Here is a 16,975-nt window from a genome sequence, read left to right on the forward strand (position 1 = left end):
TCCCAAAGCTGGTCTAACACTTCTAGGAATTTAAGGGTATAATGGTAAGATGGGAGGGGCAGAATTTACAGGTACCCAGTTGCAAACACTCCAAGATCTGTATAAAATTGGAGAAATATACTTAGGATAAAGTGAAGAATGATAGAAAAAAAGAGAAAAACTAGTCTATGTCCTGGTGGTTATAGGATTCTCAGAAGAAAGAAATGTGCAGATTCAGTGTAAACATTCTATCTGCATTGTAGCTGATATTTGAAAAGCCAGTGTGTTCCGTCAACATCTTGTATGAACTGGAACTGGGACTAGTCATCCACGTTTGTGAATTGAAGGATAGATGTATATTTTTTATATTCCCCAGTATTTTTCCCCCTCAACATATTCAACTCCTTAGTTAATTTGTTAAAAGAATGCTGCTTTTTAAAACAAGATTTTCATTTATGAAAATCTGCAGAAATATAATAAAGAAATGAAAAAATATCCTCTTAAATACTCCTATCCTGAAACAGACACTGTTAGCCTTCTGGTATGAATTTTTCCAATATTTTTTCCATCTACTTTTCTCCCTATGCAATAAATATTTTTATGATGTATATACAATTATAACAATAAAATTAAGTGGGTAAAAGACTAGACATTTCTACAGTCTTTGCCATACCTTTCACTTTGAGTAAAAGCAGGCAGATTTTTTTTTTTTTGAAAAGGAAACCACTTGCTATTTAGGTCACACAAAAGCACAAACACATGCACACACACACATAGACACAGACACACACACACACACACACACACACACACACACACACACCCCACTGTTAAGCTGCTGACATTTACTGTCAGCAGTAAATGAATGAATGAACAAATGAGTGAACAAACAGCAGAATTGAATGCCCTTCATCCCCAGGCACTGGAGAGGATGACAAGCCTCGGGATTTAGGGTTGGGTGCACCTTCAAAGCTGGGTCTAGAGAGAACAGGGTGGGGCTGTGACCTTGCCGCTTAAGTGCTTATACTGGCTATGTTGAAGCCTGGATATATCACAAAGTTCATACGACTTTGGGGAAGTTGTGGGAAGAACTCGGCATCCCTGAGGACAGTGATCACAGTGATCCAAACTCTTCCAGGGAAGCCTGGGCGGTGCAGGGCACAGATTACAGTTCATTGCTCCATACTGTCCTACCTCTGGGTGTTTCACAGCAAGGAGGTTGCCACTCACCACGGCTTCCTGTGACCTTCCAGTTCCCTTCTGCTTTTAGTTCTTTGTTTACTCTGAACTTTCTCCTCTTGTTACCGGGTGCACATCAAGTGAAATACCCAAATGTGGGCTGGGCAGGAAGGTACCATGTGGTGTGCAATCCACTAGCTGTTGTAATACTTCTGAGAGAGTGTTATCAGACAATTTCCCTTTTTAATGTCCCCCCCCCCCCTCCACACTTACCCCTGATATCAGAAGGCAAAGCCACAAAGAGCTGGAAATGGGCTCTACGGCACCAACATCCTCATCCACACCCTTTCCCCCATTGGTCCTTGTGGTTTACAGGCTTCTTGAATTGTGTCCTCTCCAGCAGCACATACACACTTACTACAGAAAGACTTTTCAAGTGGCAGAAAAGAACCAGATCTTCAGACAAGTTGATCACATTAAAAGGAATGTAGCCGGAGAGGGGAAGGAATGAAGGGAAGAGAAAGGTATAGAAAGTGTTCTTGAAACCTCATGGCATTTAAGTCAGTGGCTGAAAAATGACCCTAGTATAGCCATACCCCAGCTGTCCTGGGTATAAGGCCATACATTGCTCAACCAGGTCAAATAGCGAGGGAGGAATACCCTAAAGCATGTGTTCACTTAGTCTTCACTTTTTAATGTCAACACATTGAATCTGGGCTTTATTGTTTCAATCACCGGCTGAGGAATATTTTGGCAGCTATTAACATTTGCACATGTACATGTACGCCTGAACCTAAAAGTTAAAAAAGAAAAACATTTTCATACAGTGCTTTTATTTTTGACACTAGTAAAAATCCTGGGAGCTATGTGATGCTATCTTCCTGTTTTACAGGTGGAGCTATTGAGGCTCAGAGAGGTTAAGTGACTTACCAAAAGTCACAGAGCATGACCTCCAATCCAAGCAAGTCCTCTAGCACCTCAAACTGTATGTGCATAAACTTTGGCAAAGAACTATGAGACCTAATTTAACTGTTTTTTTGAAAGTGAACGAGTACAGTCATTTGTGGCTGGCCAACATAGGACAATACTATTGGGAGGAGGAACAAATTAGCACTTGCAAAAAGCCAATTACATTATATATCTACTGTATGTCCATGATTTTTAAATTTTATTTTAAATTTAATTTTTACATTTGATTTAATTAATGTATATAATTAAGGATTGCTACAGGCAAAGATTATACATTTTCCCATTTCAAAGGTGAAGTAGCTGAGGCTCAGAAAGGTTAGCCTAGGGACAGCTTGCTAGTAAGTAACAGAGCCAAAATTTGGACCCAGATTCCACCACTTAGTTGGGAAAGGAGGAAGAAAGTATTTTCCTCCATTTCTGTGTTTCCAGTCACTTGTCATTGTTTTCTGGTAAGGCCATTAGGGGTGTTTCTGAAGAAGGTATCAAGGAAGCAACCACTTCTACTCCTATCCAGAAGCAACCAAAATGAATTGCACCACTATCTTTCGAAACAGAGCACCAGCTTCCTTTAAAAATCATCTCTAAAGCTGTTTGTGATTGAGCACTTCAGGATGTCAATCAACTGTAAGCTGCTGCTATTTTATACCTCTAGAACCTCTAACTGGTGATAAAGCATCGTGAAATTCAAACAGTTTTAGCCAAATGCCATCCTTGTATATTAAGGACACACACACACACACACACACAGTTACAGAGTTCAGGTTGCTGAATTATAAAATGATCTCTTATTTTCTCCTCTGCCATGCCTATGATAGCCATTCCCTGCACACCTTTGCTAAGCCCTCAGAATGGAACAATGACCTGTGTTCAACCTCTTGGAAGTTCCAGTTATAAATCCACCTGTCAATTCATGTGTGATGAGGGATTTTCTTTGTCTGGACCAGAAAGATTGGATTGTACTCCAGTGGGACACTGGACAGACTCCCCACCAACGTGTGAAGGTAGGCTTGTGGTCCTGTCCTTTCTCTGGCTTTAAGATGACATCAGAGAATGGAGAATCATCAGTGATTTATATAAAAGTGTTCTTGAGCTGAAACAAGTAACACTCTCCACAATCATGGTAATCTAGATAAAAAATTTCTCCCTCTTTAAATAATATTTTAATAGCTTTAGTTAAATATTGCACAGTTTCAAGAACCATCCTGGCCAATATGGTGAAACCCTGTCTCTACTAAAAATACAAAAATTAGCTGGGCATGGTGGCACAGACCGGTAATCTCTGAGCTTCGGGAGGCTGAGGCAGGAGAATCACTTGAACCCGGGAGTCAGAGGTTGCAGTGAGCCGAGATTGCCCCACTGCACTTCAGCCTGGTGACAGAGCAAGACTCCATCTCAAAAAAAAAAAAAAAAAATTGCACAGTTTCAGGAAGCGCTTTCATGTCATTATAGCATTTCTGTTTACCACAATTCTAAAATAATGAGGAAAGGCAGTATCATCTCATTTTACAGATAAAGAAGAGACACATGTTTAAAGAGGTTAAACTCATCCAGGGTCACACTATCAGTAAGTGAAAAGGCTCAGCTCTATGTCACTGAAAGTTTTACTTCCTTACAGAGTTTTTTTCTGTTACATTCTTCATTTTTTCATTCCTATGCTCACCTTCAACTGAGCACCTACTAAATTCCAGCCACTGAACTTATTCAGGGATGGGTGAGAGTTAACCCTAGCATGACTCTGTGTGTGCTTTCCTCCTCCCTCCACTTCCATACTTCTATATGGAATAGAACCTTCTTGAAGGCAGGCGCTGTAGGAGCTGTGCCTTCTTCATCTTTTTTTTTTTTTTGAAAAAAATGTTGGCCAGGCTGGTCTCGAACTCCTAGCCTCAGGTGATTCACCCACCTCGGACTCCCAAAGAGTTGGGACTACAGGCATGAGCCACTGCGCCCGGCTGCCTTCTTTATCTTTATACCCCCTGCAGCAGCTAGGCAGAATATAAATGGATGTGTGACAAATATCTGTTGAATTGAAGCTGATCATTTACCAGTAAAATTTACTCAAACACAAGCTTTAGTAAATTAGTAGAATTCTCAAAGACAGGGGCCAGATCTTATCTGTCTTTAACTCTCCTTAGACATCTGGCTGGCAAAGTATCTAGTATATTTTACGTTCTAAATAGAAGTGTACTGAATTAACTAATTCAATAGAAGTATACTGAATTAACTAATTCATAGCTCCTGTTTAGTTGCAAAAGATACCCTTGTTCTAATGTATTGTTCAGTGTAGAGTTAGTAATAATGAGACCAGCAATAATTGCTAATAATTATTACTTAATGTAGTACTACCTATTTCATAAGCATCATCACATTCAATCCACACAAAGAAACCCTTAAGTTGGTTATTACTATGACCATTTTAAAGATGAAGAAACTGAGACTTTGCGAGGTTAAGCAGCTCACAAAGGTCAATGGCTACAAGTATGGAGACAGGATGCAAACCCAGGCCTACTCTGATTATAGGGCTAGTGTTTTGACCACTGAACTACACTATCACCCAGTGGCAGGGCTTCTAAACCCTGGGTAAGTCACTTGTGAATTTACTCTTTTCCACTCCACGGATTGCAGCTGTAACTGCTAAATGAACTTTAGAAATGTCAGTGCCTGGTGATCAGATGAGAGAATATGTTAGCAGAAATCTACTAGTATTATATGAAAACAGCTAAAATATTATTCCTTCTTGTGGAACGAGCACTAGATTAATATCCAAAGACTTGTATTGCTCTCTCTCCAAGTCACGTGCTGTCAGCAAAGTCTTGTCACACACTTAGCCTCCTGTTTTCTCAATTCCAAAAGGAGAGGAGTGGACAAGACCATCTTTGAGGTCACTTCCCTGGCCAAGAACTCTGTAGGATAAAAGACATAAAATGCTACCATCTGCTGTCAAAAAGATGTACTACAAGTTCCCTGAGAATTCCACAACATTTATGTGGGATAGCATTTGGGCTTGTGCTTTATCACTCATTCATTTATTCTTCACTCTTATTCATTTGTCCCATTGACATTTATCATAAATTGTTTTCCCAGATTTTTAGGCTAAAGAATTTTTAAAAAACTTAAAAAATCTCATTCACATTTTAAATCACGTACGCAACCAACAATGGCTGCTAGATCTGTAGCTCTTGTTTCCCTCCCTCCTTTCCAGCCCTTTTTTTCTCGGCAGGAGGAGGCATTTCCCTCCCACCTTGCATGTCCAGTCCCTACTCACTGTCTAGACCCAAGCCTGACCATGAACAGCAGCTTAAACCCACTATCACTCTGAGGATTATCAACCTTGACTGATTCTGATCTTGAGCGCTGGCTTTTTCACTTGGGTTTCTACTTCGTTCTCCAGATTTATGCTCTAAATTTAGGCAAATGGTTCCCCTTCTTTTCCCATATGCCTGAACCCATTAATTTTTCACCCTCAGCACTGCCCCCTAGTACCCCAGTTTTCACATAGTGTTTTGCAGAGTTCTAGGATATATCAGATGGACTCAGGAGCCTCCGAGTAAGCAGAGACAGTGTGGCAGGTGGAGTTCTCAAGCTGCCTCTTCAGAGTGCAATGTGAGATTTTGTTTTGGGGGATGGCTCTACAGATACTTGCACTTTAGTTAGAATGCCAGTTTCCTGGGATGTGGCCTCTGCTTAGTTCTTCCTCAGTATCTGCAGAGGGAATTGGTTCCAGGACACCCTGCAGGTACCAGAATCCTCAGATGCTCAATTCACTTACATAAAATGGCATAATATTTGCATATAGCCTACATACACCCTCCCTTATACTTTTAAATCATCTCTAGATTACTTAGAATACCTAATGCAAAGCCAACGTATCACTTCATCTGTGTGTATTCAACACACCCAGTGCATGTCAAATTCAAGTTTTGCTCTTCAGAACGTTATAGAATTTATTTTTTCCTGAATATGTTTGATCCACGATTAGTCGAATCCATAGATGCAGAGTCCTTGAATACAGAGGGTCTATTATTTTTCAGCCTTGTCTCTGTCTTTGCCCTTCAGGACCTGAAGTCCTTTCCATAAACCGAGGCAGTGCTTGAGGTTCTTGTACCAACTGCAGGCTGGATTGCTTGTATACAGTTTCTGTGTCCCTCCGGTCCCTGCCTACTGAACCACTTTCATGATAAAGGCTGCTGAGTTCCTAATCCCTGAACACTGTCATTGACCCTCTGGTGACTATGTTTGGCTGCTGAACCCAACTCTTAATGTCTATTTTCACTGTGTGGGGAGGGGTCCTGGTTCCAAGTTCCAATCTCAACTCTGCTCTTCTGCCATGTGCCTGCTTACCTGTGTCCTAAAACATGGTGAACTGGTACCCCGTAAAGCTCTGGTCCAGCTGACATCTCCATTTTTTCCTTCATCCCCCCAACATTTCTCTGACTCCATGGGGCTTTCTAGTTTTATTTGTAGAGTTTGAGTTTACAACAGTCAACTCAGTTACATTTATTATTTATACTAAATCTTCTTTCCAGAAAATTATTGAGGAAATTCTATCAAACCCAAGTAAAATGATATAATAAAAGGAAACAGAGAATTTACTAAATCTATCTGAAATAATATAAATCAATATGTTCATGAACTCAGATACAATCATGTATACCTACTCGGTGGACTATAGGAAAACAGCAATGAAGACCTGTATGTGTCAGAACTGCCTTTGTAGTCAGTGAAAATAGAGTATGAAGCATGCAATAAATGCAACCCTTATCTGTTTTCTATTTTTGCAATTATTCAGGATTTTTTCCCAAAGTTTTAGAGTAGGCTCAAGAATATAACCACTTCTCAAAGTTATGCACAAAGGTCATTCAGGGTGTAAGTCTTTTCCTCTGCCTCTGCACTAATCTCCACTCCAGCAGCATTCTTGATAACTCTACAAATGTCATTCATCCTATGTTTGCTGAGTGCCCACCATATGCCAGATCTGAGTTAGGCTTCCATGTAACTCATCAAGGCTGCCCCCAAACAGGAAAACCTACTTTTTTACATGATCCAGAGCCAAATTCTTAGTATGTAAAGATCAAGGTTAATTTTTACCTGAGAGGGTTCAGAGACTTTTATAAATACAGAAGTCTAGATATGTAACCTTGGCTGAACATGACTGACAAAACTGAAAACAAAGCACTATCCCCCAAATGAATTTAATACTGTAGTAATTCTCATTTTATACTAGGGCCCCCTTCAGTGAATTTTTAAAAACAGTAATTCCTCTTGTTTCTTTTCAAACCAGGTAGGAATACATTTTAGAATCCATTTAATTTAAATTGTCTTCATTACTGTATTCATTCATTTAGTAAGTATTTGTAGAACCCCTACTGTGTGTCAGGCCCTGCTCTCTGGGATACAGTGTTTAAAGAACTAACAAGGTCCCTGCTTTCATGCAGCTGACATTATACATATTCTTCAGTTTAGAGTTGTAATTCTGGGAGATTACGAAAAAGTTATTTTTGTGAAAATGTTCACAGATGATTTCATGTCTAGGCTTTATACCAATAGACATGTTTAAAAAATGTTTGGTAAATTGACTTGATGTGTCAGATATGAAGTTGTTAATCACTCAACAATTTGAGAGTACTGAACTGAAATTCACTATGTTACTCTGGCTATTTGAATGGATTCATGCAATAGGAATCCATAATCCTTCAATGAATAGCTCGTTACTGAAAAATACATGGGCCAGTATATAAAAACCAAATACTGTACATCAGTTTTCCATGAGGCAGCACATAGGACTTGAAGAGGTTCGTAAATATCAAACTAGCTAAGTAAAATGAGACTTACCTGAGCAAGGTACTGCCTTCAGAATAGCCTTAGATTTAAAGAAATAATAGTTACTTAATTTGTCAACAACCTAAACATGTATTGATAAATTGTCTTATGTAGGAGAATCTAATGGGGAGAAAGGCATAATGCTAGAAAAATATGTAACTGTAATAATTTGTAAAACCACTTTTGGGGGAAATTGTTAATTAAAAATTAAATTCACTTATTTATTCACTTAGCAAGTGGTTTCTGAGCACCACCTCTTAAGATCCTGTGGTGAGAATTATGGAAGACTCAGGGATGATGTTTCTTAGATTTTAGACACTTTCCCTCCAGGAGAAGAGGGAGGGTATGACGTGTGACATGACAGTACATGAATTCAGACAAAAAGTTGAAGAATTCAGAGGGGAAGAGTTCAGGCTGCGGTGATCAGCAGAGTCTTCAGAGAGGTTAAATTGAGTTAAATCCTGGAGGACTGGTGAGATTTTATCCGATAAAAATGGAAAAATACTCAGGGAAATGCGGGCCAAGAACCAGAAGCAATAACACACAAAGTCACTTCAGGGAATTCCAAACAACTAATCTATCTTGACCAGAAGGTTTTGAGCTTTCCTATGTTATCTGGATCGGTAATATTAAAATGCAACAAAATAAACAAAAAAATTAGCAAGGGGATTCAAATGGAAGGAATAGTTTGAGACAGAAAGCAATCACTGCAGTTTTAGGAGTGTTGAATTTGAAGAGATGGCATGATATACAGGAGTAAGTAGTTTCAGGGAAGAGGAAGGGTGGAAGTGAAATCCTGGACTGCACCCATTCAAATCATTCAAATGAGATAGCGGGAGCTGTGGCAGGCTATGAGGTCTCTGAAGCACAGGGTGTAGAGAAAATAGGGTGACATTGTAAGTTCTTGAGCGTGGCTGCCTAAATCTTTGACTTCCTTGCGTTCATGACCTGTACCTATATTCCTGCCTGTAAGCTCACCATCCTCCCACTACCCTTCGCAGCAAATGACCTTTATTCTATGTTGTGGAATGATGCTGCCTAGCAAAACACCTGGAATATATGTGATTAATCAATGTTTTTGAATAGCTAAATGAATGAACCTTGCCTAACACAGAACTTCTGAATAAACTTGGAGATTGTGACACTCTTAATTTGATACTCCAGCCAGCAAGTGCCCAGAACTCTTCGCCCCAGAGCAGGGTAACCTGGATTGTTCTGACACTCATGGAGAATTCAATGTTGGCTCAACCTGCCATTTCTCTTGTAACAAGGGCTTTAAGCTGGAGGGGCCTAATAATGTGGAATGCACAATTTCTGGAAGATGGTCAGCTACTCCACCAACCTGCAAAGGTAATGATATATACTTACTGAGGGAGTTCTACTTTTGGAAATTTATTCCACAACAACAAACAATCATCTGGTTCTTATATGTGAACTAGATCATTGTACATAGATTTAAAGAAATAATAGTTACTTCATTTGTACTACTATTTGGCTTTAGCAAATAGCTGAAGGATTTAAAAATGTCTGAGTGACAGAATATTTTTATGTTTGTGAAAAAAAGTATATTGATTCTTAAGCAGGAATTTTGTTTCATTGCTTCTTCTTTTGAAAGAGTATTTTTTGATCAAATTGAATGATCTCCATTAATTTATTGGTGAGAGAAAGAGATAATACTGGGGTAGAGTCACTGGCCCAGTTTTTCAAATCTAGGAACTGAGGTATAGAGGGTTCAATCATCATCTTCCTGCCATGTGGCAAGTTAATGACAAAGCTGGTGGGACCTTTCAAATGTGAGAAATACTTTGAGACAGAAAGCAATCATTGCAGTAAATTTCAACTTTCACATTGACCTTTAGCCAGAGAACAATACCACTTCCCAATAACACAGGGTTGGGCAGGCAGTTAGATCATGTATATTTGGCTCTCTACTGAATTTCTTATATTTCTCTAGCATTTTTTTGCTTCTTTTTAATATAGCAATAACCATGACTCCTCTGATTTCTTCTTTTGGCCAGGAGAATCACCTCCTCAAGGATGTTTTAAAATAATTTTCCTCATCTGGTTTTCTAACTCTGACACTGTTAGTTTTTCTTAACTTCCTTAAATAGGTCTTGGTAGAGCCTCCCTTGTTATGAAGGGAGTGAAAAGCAGTTATTCCACATCAGCCTTAACTCTGTTACACTTCTTTTAATTGGAAGCTCTCTGAATTGAAATATTTTCTCACAACAGGCATAGCATCAGTTTCTACTCCAGAGGTGCAATGCCCAGCCCTCACCACTCCTGGGCAGGGAACCATGTTCTGTAGGCATCATCTGGGAACCTTTGGTTTTGATACCACTTGTTACTTTGGATGCAACGCTGGATTCACACTCATAGGAGACAGCACTCTCAGCTGCAGACCTTCAGGACAATGGACAGCAGTAACTCCAGAATGCAGAGGTAAGGTTCAAAAGAATCGGCAGTTCTGGTGCTGCCTTCCTGCAGGCACTCAAGCTAGCCATTGTGCTTGTCTGTTGAAGTCTCACCCAACCACAACCACTAATGCAAGTGTCAGCTCCCCTATGAAATCCACACCAATCCCAATTAGGAGTAATGTGTCACAGGCACATCACTTCTGCCCTTCCTCACGTCACAAGCTAAAGCTAATACGCAAGTACTCAGAGACTTAAAGGAAGAAACATTTGCAGATGTCCAAGATGTGTTAGAATAATAGGTATATTAAACAAAAAACCTGCTATAGGAATTGGCAAATTAGAGGTTGCAAATTATGTGACAGTATAAACATCCCATATTTTCATACTAATTTGAGCCTAAAAAAAAGTTAAGCCATACATGGTATTTTCTGAAGAGCTATCACCCTGTACATAAAGCATTGAGTCCTATGTTTCTTTCATTTTTGTATCCCTCACAAAACATAGCACAGTGCTTTGCAAATGTCACTGCTAATTAATAAGATTTATTTGAATTATATCTAATTTCCTGATCTTTAATTTCCTATCCATAAATTAGAAAGAATAACCTGAAGTTTCTTGAAAAAGTAGTTTAAGGAGGATGACAGTCTACTTCCTTCAAACCTACAGTTTCCCGATATGCTGAACACTTGCGACGTATTTAATACACACATGCTGACATGCCAGTTGATCACAAATGTAGTAATAACATTTAGAACAACAGTATTTTTAAGAACCAAAAAATTTTAAATAGTATATTTGAAGGCAAGATTTATCAACGCATTAGCAGGTATTTATTGGATGTCTATCTTTCCATCATGGTTCTTTGGCTATCACCCTTTGGGAGAATATTTTCATACATGTGCTGTTGAAAGAGCTACTGTGGCTATTGGAAGTGGCTCATATCCTTTATGACCTTTTATATTCTGCCTCATCTGTTGGCAATGTTAGTCAGGTTACAAAAGAAACCATAATTTCTTTTGCCTTCAATGTGTTTTTCTTGCATTCTTTCTTTTCTGCAGCTGTGAAATGCTCAGAATTACAGGTTAATAAGCCAATAGTGATGAACTGCTCCAACCTCTGGGGAAACTTCAGCTATGGATCAATCTGCTCTTTCCATTGTCTAGAGGGCCAGTTACTTAATGGCTCAGCACAAACAGCATGCCAGGAGAATGGTCACTGGTCAACTACCGTGCCAACCTGCAAAGGTACAATTTTTGTGTGGGTCAAGAAGTCACTTTGATGTGGAAAATAACAAAAATCAGTGTTTCTTCTCTGTGTCTTTCTCACAGTGGTCTTGCTTTCCATCACGGAGTTTCCCCCTGCTTAATAAGTGTTTCACAATGAATCGGGCAGAATCTCCTTGCCTTATAGAGTAGTGGAAATTAAACCCGGTGACTGCGTAGGTAATCACCACTCATTTTCAGTGTTCAATTTGTGAAACGAAACCTTTCACTTCGCTATAATCTCTGTTTAACAGACCTTGAAGTTTCAAAATGTTTTAAACTGGGAGTTATTTCATGCAGGTTTCTAACTTATTATCTCAGAAGATATTGCTTACCACCTAACTCTAAAAACACCCTTACAGATCTTCCTTAATTAAGCTCCATCTCTTTGCAAAGTGTATTTCAGCCCCCTATTTTTTCCCCTTGTGGCTTGTCTTGACTACCTTTTGCTACATTTGCAGATGTCCAAGATGTGTTAGAATAATAGGTATACTAAATGTAAAACCTGCTATAGAAGTTGATTAATTAGAAGTTGCAAAGTATGTGATGGTTTAAACATTCCATATTTTCATCCATCTGAATCTTTGCCAAACATTGCCAAAGAATCTATCATTCCATCTGAATCTTTGCCAAAAAATTACTCATGGTTTATTTTATTCGCCTAAACTTAAATGTATAGGCTTCCTCTGTCTTTTATTGGTCCTTACCCTGATTCCTTTGGAAATTACAGTTTATAATTAAGCCTTAGGAATAAAATAAGGTCCTGCTTTCCATTCTGTTGCAGTGGATTTATGAATTCTGGATATTCTTTCATGTTAGCTTGTCAGCATTGCCAGGGCCTTTGGTGATCCTACCTGATTTCACATCTTAGAGTTCTTGGAACCTTTCTGGGAGAGATAGACTGTTCTTTTGCATAATATGCTTCTTATGTCTTGCATATGTGTGTGTTTGTTTTGCAGCGGGACCACTGACTATCCAGGAAGCCCTGACTTACTTTGGTGGAGGAGTGGCTTCTGTAACAGGTCTGATAACGTGTGGGACACTCCTGGCTCTGCTAAGAAAACGTTTCAGACAAAAAGGTAAATAGAAAAGAATACTCCTTTGCTTTTTTATTTTTCATGCAATTTAGTGGGGGGAGGTAAAACCACAACTTCGGTAGTTCATGTTGGAAAAAATTTGAGTTAAAAGAAAATTAAGCCAAGATAAGAGAACTTTAGAACTGACTGTCACCAGAATCACCTAGGGAATTTCATAAAAATATATGAAGGAACTTCATAAAAATATATTCTACTTAAAAATAAGTAGAATTTTTTTTACATGTTCAAGTGTCATTTTTATTAGATATAACAAGATTCATTTCAAAATTATTTATAATCATGAATAATTTAAAAATTAGTTCAACTATCTTATAATAAATGAAATGATTAAAGTTATAGAGTGTTTTTTTACTGTAACAATAGAGCATTTAAAAATAATATTAAGTGTATGATTATTATTATTTTTAAGTAGAATATATTTTTATGAAGTTCCTTCTATGGGGAGACTTGGAAGTGGGTGCAGAAATCTGAATTTTTCAAAAGCCCTCTCCCAAAATTCAAATGAACTTACTTTGCAGTTTGGCATTTGGGGCCTCTGGTCTAAGTTCCCTAGGTTATCACTGAAACTAATTAGAACGGTGCCATTTTTCCCTATTTCACTCATTTCTTCATGTAGCAGTCATTTATTGATCATCTCTCTTAGAGTGTGAGACCCATAGTGATGGTCCCTGGTATTAAGGAAGGAATGATCCAGTAGGGGAGACAGGTGAAATCAGCACTGACAGTGAAGTGTGGCAAGTACCTTAGGAGACAAATATAATCGGGGCATTATTAGAACGTAGACTAGGAATGCCTAAACCAGACTGGCAGGTCAGAAAGCCTTTTTCAAGCTTAGCTTTGAATAATGAGAGGCATTTAGCCAAGGGGAAAATGGACACAGACTTCCATCAGAGAAAATGGCATGTAGAAAGACATGAAAGTGTGAGATCACTGAAGACATGGTATGTTTAGGAGTTCAGGGCATCTGAATCAAAAGGGGATTATGGAGGAGGCAGGAGATGAAGCTAGAAGAAGAAGAAGCTGCCCCTGTATTGGTGACCTGGTGGGATAAGCTAAGAGATTTGCTTTTTCTCCTGAAAACTTGTGAAGTTGATGCAGGATTTAAGAAGAGAAGACCAAATAGATGAAAACTCTCAGCAAGGGAAACTGTGTCCATCAGATTGTTCATCAGAAAAATAACCTTAATCAGGAATTAAAGAAGAGAACATCTCTTTAGGTTTAAGGCATCTTTCTCAGTCTACTCTAGACACTTAGCCTGCCTATAAGTTCATAAAGTTTTGTTTATAATCTAATGGAGCTCTTCTCCATCACTCCTCATAGAAAGTAACTAGGGGCATCAGAGAGACCATTAATGCTCAAATCAAGGTAATTCAAAGTGGTGATGTTAAAATATCTGAAAAAGTTCTCATTAAATTTCTCTATTGTTGACGTAGGTCTCCACACCTATTCGTAACTGCTCAGAGGCAAAACTACGTGTTCCCCACTCTTACTCTTTCTCCATTTACAATGCTACCAAAACACTGAGGCTGTTTTTCCAAATCTCCTTCAAATACCCTCCTGTGAGTGGCTAACACAATAGACAAAGGGCAATCCTCTGCTTCAATACCAAAGAGATATACTGAGAGCTACAGCGAATCTCTCCATGCAGAATGTGTGCTTGCTCAACCAAACCCAGGAGGTAGCGGCAAGAGCTCCTGGACCTTATCTGTATGATCATATAGGAATCATGTAAATCTTGATGTTCTCTCCAAGTTCTTTCTTTGATGTTGAGACATTTCCAGGGGACCCTCTAACAGTGGAAAAGGACAAATAGCCACCCATGCTCCAATACTTTTAATAATAAATATACTCATTTGTTGGGGATGGGAGCTTTTTGCCTGGGCTTCTCCCAATTTGGTTTTAGGCTTTCAAGTTTCCTATGGCCAAACAAGAGGAAAATGCTGCAGCCATGGCTGAAAATTCAACTGAGAGTCTGTCACTTGGATAAAAACATGCTACCCGGGAGGAAAAACATCCACTGTTTTGTTTGTTTGGATTTGTGTACGTGTTTAGCTTGCCCAGCTGAGGGTTGAGGGCATGTGACACAAGATGCCCTAAAAGAGATTGATTTATGTATTAACCGAAAGGAAGGAGGAAGAAGGTGAGAGGACTCTAGAGTTAAATATTGTTGAATGTTTAATTTAGCCTAAAACACTTTCCACCTTTCAGGGAGAGACTGTTCCTGATATTCCCCTCATAATGAGCCTACCTGAAAATCAGTCCACTGGTTTTCCCCAATAATTTATATCCTTAATGACCCTCTCTTTCATCTTTTTTTTTGTAAATCAATAATTCATATCTTCTTATTTATTTTAGATGATGGGAAGTGCCCCTTGAATCCTCACAGGTAAGGTGGAAATGTTTTCTGATGGAGTAAATTTTGCTAGTTCGACTTTCTAATTCACTATAATACCAGAATGATCACACACCATGCCTGCTTCCTTTTTACGTCTTTTGCAATGTCTTCTTTTCTATTCTAAGGTAAAATACACGGATCACAAATGTTCTAATTATAATATAAAGTAGAAATAAAACAAAAAGTAATTTGTAATAAAAACAAAATGCCAAAGCTTAGGCGCTATGCCAGCAGATGCAATGAGGTCTTCAGAAGCATGCACCTTCCAGCAGAATCACTAGGAAAGTGACAGCCAAGCCGGTGGACTGATGGAAGAATGTTGTACTAACATGAGTCAAAGAGCATTAGAATGTTGTATTAACGTGAGTCAAAGAGCATTAGAGGTGTGGCCAACATCAATCGAATTTTTCCAAATGGTGAGCAGCTCTAGTAAAGAATCCTAAAACCTGTGACAATTGTCCATTGATTCACATGGCAATTGCACTTTTTAAAGATGAAAAAATGCTTACTATTTACATGTAAAGCACTTGAATTCCAGGCTTAGAGATTTTTAACCTGTATGAATATTGAGCAGATATTCCAAAGTTAGTTGGGGTGTAGGACAATTCTTTTGCACCCTGTACCCCCTGCTATTTATAATCTAGCAATAGTATTCAAAAAGGGACAGTATGCCCCCTATTTTTTTATTTTTATAAAGAACAAGAGTTCTACTGACATTGAGTGGGTAGGAGGCAGGGGTGCTGGATATCTTTTAAGATATTTCCATCCTGGAGGAAATGGAAATCCTTATATGAATTCTGTTGTCATAGACATGCAGCACCCCTTCCCCATACCAACTCAATATCAGCAGAACTCTTGATGGTTATAAAAATAAAAAACAGCCCTAGGAGGCACACTGCCTCCTCCGAAAACTATTGCTAGATTATCAAGTGTTAATGCCAAGAATTTTGTAACTATTTCTTTTCACCTAGAAGAGGTTGCAGCACCATAGAGGGTATAACAGGTATTCAGTACATAAAGCATCGATGACAACGTACTGTGGGTGCAAAATGCAATGCAAATTACCCAGAGCTGTTAAGTGGGATATCGAATATTTCTTTGGCATTTGTTTTTCTTTCTTTTCTAAAGCAGAATTCCGGGGGTAAGTGGTAATTCATGGTTTCTGGAAATACTATGTGTTGGACTGTGTTATTGAGAACTAAGCAGTACGTGGTGGTCATCCTTGTGTTTCTGTTCTTTAGCCACCTAGGAACATACGGAGTTTTTACAAATGCTGCATTTGACCCAAGTCCTTAAGGTAAGGTACTTTTAAAGATATTTTTGAAGGAAATGTAGCAGTAGGGAAAAAAAGTCAGACTATGAAGATAAACTTTTCTCTAAATAATCATGTATTAAGTTTTAAGCATGTATTAAATTTTTGGGCATTAAGGAAATTGTGTTGGCAGTAGGACACAGGTATGACAATGGAGTGACAACAGAGTTCAAGTAAGGATTTCCATTTCCCCCAGGACAGAAATGTCCTAACAACACATAACTTATTTCAGGATGTGTGACATGTCCATTATTGGCTGCTAGGTGGTGATGATGGGGCCTTGCCTGCAAAGTAGAAGTCAGGACTGCTGAAAAATGTTTACAAACTGTTATGGAGTCGATTCCCTATACTACCTGCTGGGAAAACAAAAATAATCTGATGCTATACCTTTCCCAAAAAGTTCAGTGGGTAGTTGAGTATCCTACAAAAAACCGGGATGGCAGAATTTTTTTCTATTATACTTTAAGTTCCGGGGTACATGTGAAGAACATGCAGTTTCGTTACATAGCTATACACATGCCATGGTGGTTTGCTGCATACAACAATCT

General features: G+C 38.7%; 1 protein-coding gene across 2 annotated transcripts in view; it reads left to right on the forward strand.

Annotated features, from left to right (window-relative positions):
- Positions 1–16,975, forward strand: part of SELP (selectin P) — a 40,248-nt gene that overhangs the window by 19,315 nt on the left and 3,958 nt on the right. For both annotated transcript variants that reach the window (XM_039459983.2, XM_039459984.2), the window contains 7 exons: positions 2,943–3,128; positions 9,109–9,294; positions 10,177–10,386; positions 11,420–11,605; positions 12,583–12,702; positions 15,076–15,106; positions 16,357–16,412. In XM_039459983.2, coding sequence (XP_039315917.1) covers positions 2,943–3,128; positions 9,109–9,294; positions 10,177–10,386; positions 11,420–11,605; positions 12,583–12,702; positions 15,076–15,106; positions 16,357–16,411 — 974 coding nt within the window. In that variant the 3' untranslated portion in view covers position 16,412. The remainder of the gene's footprint in view (positions 1–2,942; positions 3,129–9,108; positions 9,295–10,176; positions 10,387–11,419; positions 11,606–12,582; positions 12,703–15,075; positions 15,107–16,356; positions 16,413–16,975) is intronic.

This window comes from Saimiri boliviensis, chromosome 19, assembly GCF_048565385.1.
Source record: "Saimiri boliviensis isolate mSaiBol1 chromosome 19, mSaiBol1.pri, whole genome shotgun sequence".
In the NCBI taxonomy this organism is placed as follows: domain Eukaryota; kingdom Metazoa; phylum Chordata; class Mammalia; order Primates; family Cebidae; genus Saimiri; species Saimiri boliviensis.